This window comes from Carcharodon carcharias, chromosome 11, assembly GCF_017639515.1.
Source record: "Carcharodon carcharias isolate sCarCar2 chromosome 11, sCarCar2.pri, whole genome shotgun sequence".
NCBI lineage: Eukaryota > Metazoa > Chordata > Chondrichthyes > Lamniformes > Lamnidae > Carcharodon > Carcharodon carcharias.
The window spans coordinates 78,150,582-78,166,070 of record NC_054477.1 but is presented as its reverse complement, the minus strand read 5'-3'; the positions used below and the strand labels follow the sequence as shown (position 1 = coordinate 78,166,070).

The 15,489-nt window shown below is 43.9% G+C and overlaps 1 protein-coding gene across 5 annotated transcripts in view; it reads left to right on the top strand.

The window, feature by feature from the left end:
- Positions 1-15,489, top strand: part of tenm4 (teneurin transmembrane protein 4) — a 523,453-nt gene that overhangs the window by 357,155 nt on the left and 150,809 nt on the right. Inside the window, exon 15 of one of the 5 annotated variants that reach the window (XM_041199171.1) lies at positions 7,243-7,269. The exons of the other annotated variants lie outside the window; for them this stretch is intronic. Within the exon in view, the coding sequence (XP_041055105.1) occupies positions 7,243-7,269 (27 nt within the window). The remainder of the gene's footprint in view (positions 1-7,242; positions 7,270-15,489) is intronic. 5 annotated transcript variants of the gene reach the window in all.

The window sequence follows — 15,489 nt, the reverse complement described above, 5'->3', positions numbered from 1 at the left end:
AGGGAGGAGGATCAGCAGGTACATATTCTGGGGCCATGCGTCCAGGTGACTCTGGGAATGCCTGGCCCATCCGAATCCCCTCTTCCTGTGACCCCAGCAGTTCCAGCTCCACTGGCTAAGGAGGGTGCCATTCCACACAGCAAGACCCCAAAGGCAGGCTGGGGCCCCTCCAGGTCTCAGCCCTCTAAAGAACTCCCGCCAAACGTCATCACAGACAGGGCGTTTCTGTCAACAGGCTGCCTGCATCTCCACTGTGGATGTTGGGGGAGCACTAAGACATAGCGGCAGGGTTAGGAAGGTTAAGAAGATGTAATTGCACAGCCTGGGCACGGATGTTAATCACTTGTACATAATGTTCACTATTGTAAATAAACTCCCAAGAATGTCTTCTTGCCTATGACTCATTGTTATGATGAGCAGTGTTCATGTCACTGAGATGTGAAACATTGGTTCCTGCACAAGATAAAGGCAGGTGTCTCACTCCAGAGCCTCTTCCCTGTGCAGTGTGTGACCTTCAGACCAAAGTGATGGTCCGGCTTCACACTCACTGGACACATCAGTGATGCCTGCAACTTGATGGTGCTGGTCATTGCTGCCAGACTGTTGAGGGCAAGCATCACAGAGTTCCATCATTCTCCCTGTGTACTCTCAGCACCTTTCAATTTGGACTGGTCCTCCCATCTCTTCAGCATGTCTGGTGATGGTGTGCTCCTGAGGGGGCTGAAGGCGACAAAGAATCAGGTACTTTTAAAGTTCTATGGCTGCATCTCCAGGATATGACCCTGATCACAGAGCGCAAGCGAGCTGCCCTCAGCCAGACAGGATTCAGATATTCACAGAGGCTATGTGAAGATCGTTGGAGTGTCCTCACTGCATGTTGTCATCATCTTCCTGGAATCTAGCGACTATTAGGGCCTCCACAGTCTCATGAGCCTGAGCACCGAGTGTATGTGCGCTGCCACCAGCCACGCAGGAGTCCATCGTTCACAGATGCAAGGTGAGGATGTCAGCACTGTCCTCGCTGAATCTCATCATCATCCTCCAGGAATCTTGTGGGCAGTGAGGGCCTCCAGAGCATGCCTGCCTCATCTGGCCAGTGCAATGGCCCCAATGCCAGCATCCTTGCCTTCGAGGACCTCATCATCGTCATGCCCTTTGACATCTTCCTCATCAGAGGAGACGTGCAGCTCCTCCATCTCCTCCTCAGCCAAGTCTTCCCCTGTTTGCAGTGCCAGGTTGTGGAGCGCACAGCAAACAACAATGATGTGCAACATCCTCTTGGGACTGTACTCCACTGGACCATCTGAGGCATCAGAACTCCTTTTCAAAATGCTTGTTGTTTGCTCCAACAAAGTCCGGGTCATCGCATGAACTTCGTTATACCGTTGCTCTGCTGCAGTCTGAGGCTACCACATGGGCATCATCAGCTATGCCCTCTGTAAGTAGCCCTTGTCCACAAAGAGCCAATCCTGCAGCCTCTGTGGACCCTGAAAGATGACAGGGATCTGAGACCTGCTAAGGATGTAGGAGTCGTGGATGCTCCCTGGGAATCACACGCAGACCTGTAAATTGCATTTGTGGTGGTCGCACACCAGCTGAACATTCAGCAAGTGGAAGCCTTTGCGGTTGACATAGTTGACCGTATGTTACCACGGAGATCTGACCGCCATGTGAGTGTCGTCGATTCACCTGTGGAAAACCTGAGAGCTGCGCAAGTCCCAGCATTCTTGCTTCCTGGCTTTCCTGATCCTGGGCAAAATGTGCCTTCGCAAAGATGGTGCCCATGATCTTATGGATACACTTGTGCATGGAGGCTTGCGAGATCCTGCACAGGTCACCTCTGGAGCTCTGACAGGAGCCATTGGCATAAAAATTGGTCTTCACGGCCACTGTCAGTGGATGCCCTCTATGTACCCATGGCGCCAAATTCTGCCTCAGGTGGCATATGTGGCCAACCAGTTCCCTAGATATAGTCTTCGGGAACATGGTTCTCCATCATCTGCAGGAATGACAGGCATGGTATAGCAAGGCATCTACAAGTGAAGGCTCTCTGTGGATCTTCAACTGCATGCCCTGGTGCCTCTTCATCTTGAGGGAGGTGCTCCTCCCTTTGCAGAGCCAGGCGCTTCTGCCACTCTCCTCTTCTTCTCTAGTCTCTATAAGCCAAGAGGCATACCACTAAATCACCAGGTTCAATGACCCTGATGTTCTCCTCCTGCAGGATTAAAGAAAGAGACAGGTGGGTTAGCATGGATGTCCTAAGAACCCCTCTTGGTTAAATCTGAAGGCCCCTTCACACATGCAGGAGATTGCTGGCCAGTACTTGGATGGCCAGTGTGTAGTGCACTTCATGGCTGTCCAAAACCCACGCACTTCCGCCCCACTCCAATTGACCGATTGGCAGCTCAGCTCAACCTGCACTGCAATGCTGCACTGTTAGCTTGAGCCATGATGAATGCTGGTCCAAATCTTAATTAAGATATTGCAAGGGGCTGTGAGCACCTTCACCAGTGACTGCGCCGTGGCCACCTTTCGCAAGGGAATGGTACAACTTGCCCAATCGGCCAATTGCTCTGCTGCACATTTGCAGTGGGGTGAAAAATTCTGGAGCATTTGATGGTATTTTCATGCTTTTGTGCTGCTTGAGTGGGCAGAAAAGCTTCAGAGGCCCGACTCCAAGCATGTCAATGGAGCTGCTGCTACTGAACGGTCTCAGCCGCGGAAGAATGCTCACTTTTGGCAAGCTTTTCCAAGTGCGTGGCCACTTCACTCATCCTGCTCCTCCCCCTACCATCCCAGTATGTGCTTGAGTATTTTCTTCAGTGTATCTGTGCTGCCTTGCCCCCCCCACCCCACCCCGGTCTGACCTGCACCGGAACCTTTGCCCCGGCACCACACTGAAAGCCAGATGGGAAAAAGCGACTTGCCTGTGCCCCCCGAATGTGCAGCGCTTCATCCTTGATGTCCTGCAGGTGATGCTTGCAAGCACTGCGCAAGGTTGTGTGCACCTACCTCCAAGTTCCCCTCAAAGCTCAGGTCGTCAGGTGTACTCCTCTTCAAGGCAGCCGTGAAGCACACCATTCTGAAGTCATGCCGGCATGGGTGGTAAATTTGATGTGAGGTAATGATTCTAGCAAGCAGGGCTTATAATTAGATGCAAATATATTAAAATGCCATTCCTGATGTGCGGCAGCGGGAAAAGCGGCCTGCCATTGATAGGTGGAGCGGATGATCACAAACTGGTTTCACGACAGTGTAAAACCAATTTTTGGTCTTCCCGTCAGATTGTCCAACCCCCCCACCACTGCCCGCCATGACGCCCGACGCCAGTGGGGTCGGAAATTTCCGGCCATAGTCTTGAATGTATTCAATGACCCAGCCTCCACTGGCTTGTGAGAAGAGAATTCTAAAGATGAATGCTCCTCTGAAAAAAGAGATTCCTCCTCATCTCCATCTTAAATAGGAGACGCCTTATTTTAAAACAGTGCCCCCTAGTTCTAGATTCATCTTCGGGTAGGGTGGGGGGAAACATTCTCTCAGCATCTACCTTGTCAAGCCTCCTCAAAATCAATAAGATCACCTCTCATTCTCCACTAAGTCTCAACTCACCCTGCTCAATCTTTCCTCATAAGCCAACCCTTTCTTCCCAGAAATCAGCCTAATGACAAATCTTTGAAATGCCTCCAATGCATGTACATTCCTCCTGAAATAAGGAAACCAAACCGGTACAGAATAGTCCAGATATGGTCTCATCAATGCTCTGTACAGTTGTATCAAGACTTCCCTACCTTATACGTCATATCTCTTGCAATAAAGGCTAACATCCATTTACATTCCTAATTGCTGTGCTTGTATGCCATCTTTTTGTGATCCATGTATGAGGACACCCAAGAGCCCCTCTAACATAGCATTCTGCGGGCACTTTCTCCATTTAAATAATAGTCTGTGTTTCTATTCTTCCAAGCAAAGTGGATAATCTCACGTTTCCCACATTATACTCAATCTGCCATTATTTTTTGCCCACTCAGCCTATCTATATCCCTTTTTTTGTATCCTCAATAAATTTGGCTATAGTACACTTGTCCCCTTCACCCAAATCATTAATATAGATTGTAGCTATTGAAGCTCCAGCACTGATTCCTGTGGCATTCCACAAGTTAGAGTTTGCCAACCTGAAAATTACCCATTCACCCCACTGTTTCCCGTTCATCTAACCAATCCTCAATCCAGGCCAATATATTCCACCCAACAGCATGAAATCTCATCTTGTAAAGTAACCTGTTTTGTGGCACCTTATCAAGGCAGTATTTGACCAAATGTGGCATCAAGGAGCCCTAGCAAAACTGGAGTCAATGGGAATCGGGGGGAAACTCTCCGCTGGTTGGATCATACCTAGCGCAAAGGAAGATAGTTGTGGTTGTTGGAGGTCAATCATCTCAGTTCCAAGACATCACTGCAGGAGTTCCTCAGCGTAGTGTCCTAGGCCCAACCATCTTCAGCTGCTTCATCAATGACCTTCCTTCCATCATAAGATCAGAAGTGAGGATACTTGCTGATGATTGCACAATGTTCAGCACCATTCACGACTCCTCAGATACTGGAGCAGTCCATGTCCAGTAAGACCTGGAAAATATCCAGGCTTGTGCTGACAAGTGGCAAGTAACATTCGCATCACACATGTGCCAGGCAATGACCATCTCCAGCAAGAGAGAATCTAACCATTGCCCCTTGACATTCAATAGCATTACCATCACTGAATCCCCTGCTATCAACATCCTGGGGGCGGACTAGCCATATAAGTACTGCGGCTACAAGAGCAGGTCAGAGGCTAGGAATCCTGAAGTGAGTGACTCACCTCCTGACTCCCTAAAGCCTGTCCACCACCTACAAGGCACAAGTCAGGAGTGTGATGGAATATTTCTTCCTAATTCACTCTCATATTCTAATTTTTCCTCTTTATTATGTTTTTAGTCATCCATTGCTGGTTTCTAAAATTTCCCAATCTTCTGGCCTATCATTAATCTTTGCAGCATTGTATGCTTTTTCTTTCAATTTGTTGCTTAACTTCCTTGATTAGCCAAAGATAGTACATCATTTTTGTGCAGTCTCTCCTTCTTAATGGAATATATCTTTGTTAAATGGTATGAAGTGTCTCCTTAAATTACTGCCACTGCTTATTTACCATCATACCTTCTAACCTATTTTCCCAGTTCACTGTAAGAAAATTTGTCTTCATATCTTTGTAATAACCTTTATTTAAGTTGAAGACACCAGTTTCAGGCCCAAATCTCACCTTTAAACTGAATGTGAAATTCTATCATGTTATGAGCACCCTTATCTAGAGGATCATTTACTATGCTACTGGGACTTCATAACAAAACTTTAATGTGAACTACTTGTGACTCGTCATCATCTTTCCGTTTCCACCATTCAAAACTTAAGCTATTCCAGATCTCCATGCAATGTGCTTTCTCCCTGTCTAATTATCATGTCCATCGATATAGAGCCCCCACTGACTTCCAATGTTCCTGTCAATCAGCTTCAAGATCCTTGACTTCATCTACTAATCTCTCCACAATCTTCCATCATATATGTAAGTGATCAGCCACAATCACCATTCGCCTTAAATCAGTGCTACCCAAGCTGTTTTCCAATCTGACCCCATTTTAGCACTTGAAAATTAATGTGACCCCTGATATCAGCAAAACCAAAACAGCAAGAAAGCAGCACCATAACATTCAGTATGAAATTATTAAAGTTCACATATAAGTATGAAAATCTGTGTTTTTGAAGTACTTTGTAAAAGGTTAATATTTTGTGTGCATTAATAGTTTTCAGTCAAGTTATCCATATTCCCCAGTGACAGAAGATTCAGTGAAGCACCTCTCCCCCCACCCCTACCCACACAGTCATCAGCTCTTCTCCCCCCAACACACAGTAATCAGCCCCTCTTCCACCACCATCCCCCCTACCACTGCCCCCACCGCCTTACTCCCTCACTCCTCACCACCTCTTTTGGTCTAGTTGCTGGTGCCAGCAAAGCAGTCACCAGCCTGGAGTAAAGAGTCTGTACAACAGGAGCAGAAGCACAGTAAAGTTTGAAGCCGGCACTCACCTTCCCACTCTGCTGCACGGCTCCCAGTTTGTCCCACACAGCATCTATCACTGATATACACTGAGTTATACTTGCCTGCCTCTGTCTGCATACAAATATCCTGGTCCCCTTCGGTACTCACCGCTGAAAGAGTTTTCTGAGATCAGAGAGCATTTTGGGATCACCGTCTACCCCTCGCTGTTTGGTGGCAAGCAACCAATGAGTCCAGGGCTAGCCTGCCAAAGTCTCAGCATTGTTGCCTTGAAGGAGGGAGAGCTCACAATCCCACACAGTTTGGGAGTCCCTGTCTTAAACAGAAGTATTGCTTGTTCCTTCAGTTTCACCATCAGAGATGGATCTAACGCACTTCCTTGGTGATTTCAAAAATGTCCTTTAAACAAAAGTAAAGAAGAATTTTATTTTTTTAAAAAGATTCAGAGTTAAAAAGGAAAATACAGTTGGGCAAGCAAGTTTAATATTTAGAGCCTTCTGGAAAGCCATGTATAATAAGGATATTTGTGACTTGCACATGTTATTCAGATTTCCTACATGTACACAAGTCCATTCCAAATCATTGTCATAGATCTACAGAGCCATTGCGACACAGAAGGAGGCCTTTTAGGCCATCGATTCTATGTTGGCTCTCCATAGAGCATTCCAGTCAGTCCCCTTCCCCGACTTTATCACTGTAGCCCTGTATTACCTCCGTTACCTTTGCCACAAGCACTTTCAAGTGTTTCTCACGTTATGAAAATACTTTGTATCATCATTGATCTCAATAGTTTGTGCTTGGGGAGTTGAATAGCCTGTATCTCAGTTTTATCCAGTTGGACATTTTGGGTGAAGTTTTCATGGCAGAGAAATGTCACCACAGTATTGTAGGCTCTACCTGGAAGTCCCATTCATATTTTTACTATAGTGAAAAATGCAAAAACAGCAATGAAGATAACGCAACGCCGCCTCAGAAGAAAATGGCACAAACCGTTTTATCACCATGAAACCTTTGTTGTTTCTTGTCATTGTTTTCCTGATATATATGTCCTTTCTTTTTTTGTTTTGTAATAATTGATTAACCTCTAATGTCTCTTAGCTAGTGGAAATGTTTATTTCAACCTTTCCTGAATGCCCTTTCTGTTTTATCTCTCAAGCTCACTATCTGGATAAGGTAGTGAAAGGTATGATTTTCATTCCTGTGTCTTCAGTAAACTGTTCATTATGTGATTTAAGGTTCATCTTTTGGAATTTCTAATTCTGTCACTGTTATAATACTTCTTTATCAGTCTGATGTGGTCCACTTAGGTTTTTTTCATTGGCCTGTCTGTTGCTGTAGATACTGTACTTCAGATCTATTTTTTGATAATATTTCAGAGAATTGCAATTGCTAATGAACTGGACCATTATCCTATTGACCCGATATTTTAATCTATTGTGAATTAATTTTCTACTCAATCTCTTCCTTAGGGCTTACCTGGGTCCCGTAAGGGAGAGAAGTAGCTACAAATATACCCATAGATTTTGACTGATCTACTCTCCTGCCAAAGTTTAAGAAACTCAAGCATCTAAAGTATGAGATCAGGAAGAAATAGGCAAACATTTTAAAATAATTACATTGCAGAGAAATACAGCTCATGCTGCTATGGTTGAAAGTATGAGTACCTTCATAGGCTGATTTTGAAGCCTACCAAAGTATGCAGGTGTCCAGTGTGAGGATATCCTTATGTGTGGCTCAACAATTATAATAGATTCATGTATGTAACATCCGAACAAATTAAAATTGAGCTGGAGGACTGTTTGTCCATCCCACTTGCCTCAGGCTTTAGGAGTTCTGCTAAATGTAAGCTCTTTCTTCAGCACTTGTACTTAATCCAAGATCAAAATTGTACAGACCCAATAAAATTTTGAGCTGATGGTGAAGAATTTCACAAATTGTGCAACCTCTATGCGGTTATATAAACCATCAAGGGCAATTTCATAAACTACTTGATTTGCAAAATTGTTTGTTGAGCTTGCTGTTGGTCAATTTTTTCAACCTCTTAGACTCTTCATTGACAAGCAAAACTACTGTTCCATAGTCTGAAAAATGATAAAAGAATATAGAGTTTATCAGATTTTCCAGTTCTGTTGAAAGGTTTGACCCTGAAGTATTTACTCATTCTCTCTTTTTATAGATGTTTCCCATCCTGTTGTGTACTCCAACCTTTTCTTTTTTTTTATTTTTTTTATCCCTAGCTATATTGGTTGATGTCTGAACAAAATTAGAGAAGCATACATAACTACATTCTTTCAAATAAAATCTTCAATATTATAATACTATTGTGATATTGAATTCTGCTTGTTGCTACTCAAAAGAACTTTTCAGTCTGTTAGCTGTATATCTACTTAATATTTTTGTAAATAGTTTGTTGATGAATGAAAATTGCACCAAACCTGCAAAACAATGTAACATATTAGAAAAAGAAAATTGTATATGTTTTGTTCTTAACAGTAGCCGTTAGAGGCTTTTAGCAGGTATGTTGCATCTCCAAGAGTTTGGGGATTAAACTGGACCAGTAGCACCCATTTGGTAGGAACTATGCGGTCAGCCAAGAGTCAAAAGTGGGATCTGAGATTTGCATACACGTTTCCAATGGGAAGTTTGCAGGACTCCAAATTGGTAAAAGAGTTTGCACACGTTACAAATGACCACCAGCGATATATAGCGCAGCAAGATGATGATGCAGGCGAGTGTGCAACTGTGATTTGAAGCTACCGCTGCCATTTTGCAATTCCACACTCCTGAGAACACCCTGTCTTCACCTTGCATTGCTGAACACAGTGTTAAATGGAATAAAGGAGCTTCTCCGCCCCATGCAGCTCTATTAAAATGGATCATGAAGCACTTACAGGTTAGGTGTTAAATTATATCTTCTGGCTGCTGATGCAATTGCACTTGTTTTGGAGGTTTCCTATAGTTGACTAAAGTTTGAATACTTTACTGGGGATGGTATGTTTGGCTTGTTTTTTGTCATATAAAGCATTATGCTAAAAGAAGTTGCTTCCAGACATGGGTGGCCTTTTAGGGCTTCCTCTAGGAATTGGCATGACTGGGTGAATGAAGTGAGGCCCAAAAGGACAGGAAATGCTGCTAGAGGAGCTGAAGGCATTGGGGAGAAAGAGAATGGCTCTCAGCAGATTGCAATATCTGCAGAGGGTCTTCACATTCTCTTACTTCAGCAATGACCAGTGTAATGATTCATTTCAATCAAGCAATCATGAGTGAAGTCTATCAACAGCTGCAGCCATAAAGGCAGCCTCAAAACAGAACAACAATAGCATTGCCTGTGACCATCATGGTGAACATAGTTTTTATGTGTCTAGCTCCACTCAGGTTTCTGCTGGAGGTGTAAGCAGCACCTTGCGCTTTGCAGTGGACTTCTCTCAGGGAGGTCACAGAAGCTCTCTATGTAAAGGGAAACACATTCTTTTAATTCCATCTTGACAGGCATAAGCAGGAGGAGTGAGCATAAGGTGTTGCTGGGATTTCAGGCTTCCCCATGCTGCAGAATGCCATTGACTGCGCACGCTTTGTTTTGTACGTGCCTCATCATTTTCATTAAAAGAGATTTCAGTCTCACAATGTGCACCTTGGGTGTAACTGCAGGCAGCACATCAGGCAAGTGAACATCCATTATCCTGGCAACAGTCACAATTTTTTTGTCCTGCAGCAGTCTCTGTGCCACTTGCACTTAAATCACCATGACAAGTCAAAAGCTGGCTATTGGTGACAAGGATTATCTTTCATGACATGGCTCTAGTCTCCAGTCAGGAGCCCGTGCAGATGTGAACAACAGGGCTACAATGTTGTCTCAGTAGATATTACCATCACTGTCCTCACACAATGCTTCCACTGCCTGGACAGCTTTGCAAGAACCCTGTGGAACTCAGTGTGCGAGCATCAACGTTTGTGGTAGTATGCTGCCTGTTGAACAACCTGGCAATTATGACAGAACAACCTTTGCTGTCATTCATCATGAGAGAAGCTGAGGAGCTGGAAAACAAGGAAGAGGAAGAGGGAAAAGAGGAACTGGAAGAAGAGGAAGGGAGGCTACAACATAGATGGCCCCTTTCTGCCTGGACTCAATGTGCAAATATTGGTGTAAAGCTCTGCACCAAGTTGATGCTGGACTCCTCCATAGTCCTTGACATTGAGCACAAGTCCTAGCACACTTCCCAGTGCACCAAGTATTTGGTTTATGTACACCCATCAATCTTCTTCTGAAGGCTGATCCATCAAAGTCATCAGCTGAGTCCTCTGTGGCAGAACTAGTCTGTGACCTCTTCCTGTGGTGAGCTGACACCTACACTATCCTGTCCAACCCACAGACTATTGTCCTGGATCTCACCACATGCAGATTCCACCATCATATCTTCTAAAATATTCACAGTGTTAGTCTCTGGGCATGGCCAAGTGATGGTGACTCTTCATCTTCACTCTCTTCCACTTCTGACTAGGAAAGTTCCTGTTCTTGAGTATCTGCAATGAAAAAGGGACAGGGTTGATTGTGGTTAGGGAAGAGGAGAAAGTAAGAAGTACATGCTTACACTCTCTGCAGTTTCTCAGTCAGTAGAGATTTTGGGATGAGGGAGAAGTGGCCACAAGTGGCCATGACTTCAGCGGTGCTCTTCCTCATGCTGGCTAGCACTATCTTCTCCACTGGGGCTACTTGTCCTCTCCAGTTCTTATCCACTGACTCCTGTTATGTGCCACCTTCTCTTGCAAGATAGAGGGAAGTGTGTCAATTTGGGCTGAATTTTGTGCTAGTGTGCCAATCTCAATATCAGGATTAATTCCAGGTCAGGAACCAAGAAAGCAAATGGTGTGACGTGGTCAATTAAGAAGATGCCTTTGTGAGCCTCATCCAATTAGGGACAGCAGCCAGATTAGGCATCAGGAGGCCCAATCAGCACAGCTAATGGACGTGGCCGCCATCTGCCTTTGCAGAGTGGGCAATGCCAGGCCATCAGCAGGAGCTGCAGTGACACTATGGAGGCAACCTCAGTGGGAAGGATGCAGCTACCATTGAAAAAGGGCATGCAGTAGCAGAGATATTAGTCTCCATGAAGTAGTAGCAGGGGCAACCCTTCTGCCTCAGGGAAGGTCCCCCTTTGTGAATAACTACCAGCAAATAAATTCAAGTGAGTTTCAGGATGAACATCCTGCTGCGAAGTTGACTCTGCTGTATTGCCAGGCTCCTGACATGGCGGGAGCCTGTGCGTCCCAGGGATATTCCCTTGCAGCATGGAAAGTTGTCGATAAGTGGTTCATTACCACCCTTAACTGGGTTCTTGCCACTGCCAGGCAGGTTGCCATCAGCCTCCTTGTCCACCTAATAAAAAGCGCATGGAGGTGGGAACACGTCAGACAGATGACCCAACATTCATCTTTGTAAAGTTCCACACACTGCCACCTCCCAAGCCATCTTAGTGGGGCTGAGAAAATGCCAGCTCTGTGTCTTGCATTATGTTTGAGTGATATACCCGTATTGGTTGAATAGCTGCCAGTTGTGAGTTGTGGTTGTGAGGCTTGCAACAGTCTAAGAGTTTGAGGGTGGGGTATAATATATGAATTGAAGGGCTAAGTACTGATTGATAGAGATTGTCAGTAGGTGAATGATGGGCATCTGGAATTGAGCAGTGGATGAGGCTAGTGGAGCAGTTGGTAGGATATGCCATTTGAAGATTGAACTCACTCAATTTGACAAGTCATGTTAATATGAATGTGAGGTTTTGTGAGGCGGTTGTGTTTTAAACTGAATTTTTAATTTAAGGTAAAAAGGAGTAATGAAGAGTCATGTGATCTGCTATGAGTTCTGCCCAACACATGTTTGTGTGGCTTGGTTACCATGGAGACCAATGGAAAATGTTGAGTTCTGTTGAAATGTACGTGCCAGGTTTACCACCTGAAAACAACGGCAGAAGCAGATGTTTTGTTATTGCAGACTTTCTGTCTTCAAGACTTTGAACAGGAGCAGAGAGAGAGAGTCTGGAAGAGAGAGAGAGACAACAGCAGCCATTGGGAGCAGCAGGAAAATGCTGCCTTCTGCTATCTACCAGGGAGAAGGCTAGGGAAAGCTTGTCCTCTGGGTAAGGAGACGGAACCTGTAGCGATTTAAGGTCACTGGAAAATTCGCCCTGCTGAGGCTGGCAGGAGGAATTACTGGAGTAAGCCTTACTGCTGAAAAATTCCACAGGACTGGTAGCATCTGTGGAGAGAGAAACAGAATGAACGTTTCAAGTCCAATATGACTCTTCATTGGAACACAATATTGGACTTAAAAGATGATCTCTGTTTTTCTCTCTCCACAGATGTGCCAGACCTGCTGAGTTTTTCTAGCATTTTCTGTTTTAATTTCAGATTTCCAGCATTCGCAGTATTTTGCTTTTATCACAAATTTAAGTTGGTATTTTCTTGTCTTTGTAGTTAATAACATCAAACATAAAGTGAAGCATTGTAAGAATACTTGACCAGATGTGATTGTTTGTAAGAGCAATGTTTTATTCATTCACGTGTGAAGCTTTTTTGTAGTTTATGCAACATCCAATAAACTTACTTAATAATTCCCATATGTCAATACAAATAAAATATAGATGCTCATGGAAGCAGTTTTATCCATTAAAGTAATTTGGTAAAGTATTGTTCCTCCAAAAGTTCTATAAACATTATCACAGGGATGGATAGTGATGAAAGCAGATTTGCCCTGAGGTAAAGTTGGCAATTTTTTCATGAAGGAGAAAAGGGCAATAAATCCAATTTTTTGCAGATGTTGAGCAATGCAGCAGAAAGTGCATTATATTGGCAAGACCCTTTGGTGAATTAAGGAATTTGGGGGGAGTCAAAATTCCCAAATCTTGGCTTTACATGTATGGTGCAGCAATGCACATGTACAGGAATGAAAACAAGCACAACGGAAAAAATGTATAAGGAAGTCAGAGGAATTTTCCAGAATTCTTTTCTCCTAATTGACATGAGGTTGCTATCTGTTTTTTCACCTTCCCAGGGAATTACAGGTAGGGGTGGAGATTATATGTATTGTGATGCGTAATGCATCACAACTCTAATGGGCAAGCCGGATTGGCCAGCGAGTCTTTTCCTGATTATCTATTTTTACATATTTGTAATTGTATTAACCAAGTAAGAACGAAATGCAGATAACAAAAAAGATTAGTTATGCAATACAGCCATATGTCACACACAGGATTCATTCTGCAAAAGTCCTGGCAGGTAATTAGCATTACTTAAAATATAGTGTAAACAACGGGGATTCCTACAAAGCAATCAGGGAAGGGACAGATCCAGTCTGCTATGAGTTGTGAGCCTTAAGTGAATATAATTGAACAATATCAATACCTGTTTGTCAGGAAATGTACTTCTGTGTCTTCCATTATATTACAAAGATATTTACTGATTCAGATATTGTATTTCAGATTGGCAGAACATTGCAAATGGGGCAGCTTGCGGGGTGAGACCCAATATATGGTGTCTTTGTTTCAGTTCCTCTTTGCCACACCTAGAATCTGAGTGTTTCCCAAGGCCAACAAAGAGAAAAATCTGATCTATTTTCATATAAGGGAATGTAGTTTTCTAGATTTAGTTTGGCTATTTTTCAGCTGAAACAATTTGGACAAATTTAATGCTGAGTTTTTGAAAACAATGTCTACCCTTAGGTTTTTTTAAAAAGGCACCCAGATGAAAATTGGTTAAGATATGAATCAGTCTCGGTATGGCCTTTATCATGGCACATTTTGGCCTCCGGCCTTATTCTTCTAGCATCTTTTCTTCCAGCAGGTCTTTCATCCTATTACACCCCTCTATGCCTCTCCTTTAAAACCCATGTTATTAACTGTCCTCCAAGCTCCCACCCACAAGCCTAAGTTTCTTCTCAAGGTATCCGCCTTCATTTTTCTTTCTTCAGTCTCTGTAGCAAGTAATTTCACACCCGTGATTTGATCCCCATCTCAACACGTTCCTCTTTCTCCTCCAAATTCACTGGTATGGAATCTAAACATTAACTTTCATAAAAATCAATATACTGCAGATGCTGGAAATCTGAAATAAAACAAAAAATACTGAACATGCTCAGCAGATCTGGCCATACCTGCGGAGAGAGTACTAATGCCCTCTTTAATAACAGAGCTAACTTTTCCCAGCTTCCTGTCCTTCCTGATGTCACATACCCTTGGATATTCAGCTTGGTTTCCTTGTACCTACATCTCTGTAATGACTATCAGGTTATACATATGATTTTCTATGTGAGCCACCAATTCATCTGTTTTATTGCAAATGCTGTAGACATTCAGATACAGAGCTCTTAATTCAGCTTTTATTTTACTGTTTTTGTAAACTCACCCTAGTGAGTTTGCTAGTGCACTCTTAAGTTTGCAATCACTGTCCCTTCCTGCCATATTCTGATTATCATTACCTTTATTGCTACCTCGATATATTGCCTTGTCATTTCCCTTCAATTATTCAATCTTTCCTGCATGATCCCTTCTCCCTACTTCCCTAGTTATGCGGCTCGCTAGAACACTGGCCCCAGCACAGTTCAGGTGTAGATCATCCCGACAGTTTAGCTCCTGCTTTCCCCAGTACTGGTGCCAGTGTCCCATGAATCAAAACCCATTTCTCCCACACCAGTCTATGAACCACGCATTCATCTCTCTAATTTATTTACCTATGTCAATTTGCACATGGCTGAGGTAATAATCCAAAGATTCTTAGTATTGAAGTTCTGTTTAATTTAGTGCCTAGCTTCTCATACTCTCTTTCCTAGTCTTACCTATGTTGTTGGTACCTACATGGACCATGACCATTGGATTCCACCCCCCCTGCCACTCCTCACTGCAAGAGACAGATTGGAGAGCACGTGGTCAAGTAGGTTTTTCCCTCTTGCTGGTTCCTTCACCACCTGCCGCTGACCCAGTCTAGTTTCTATGTCCTTGAGGACTCAGCCAGCAGTGGTGCTACCGAGCCACTCTTGGTGATGGACATTGAAGTCCCCCATCTTCAGTGCTTTTTCCAAATGGTGTTCAACATGGAGGAGCACTGATTCATCAGCTGAGGGGGCAGTAAGTGCTAATCAGCAGGAGGTTTCCTTGCCCATCTTTGGCCTGATGCCATGAGACTTCACGGGGTCCAGAGTCAACGTTGAGGGCTCCTGGGGCAAATTCCTCCTGACTGTATACCACTGCGCTGCCACTTCTGCTGGGTCTGTCCTGTTGTTGGGACAAGACACACACAGGGATTGTGATAGTGGTGTCTGGGGCATTGTCTGTAAGATATGATTCCATGAGTTTGACTATTTTAAGCTGTTGCTTGATTACTCTGTAGGACAGCTCTCCCAATTTTGACACAAGCC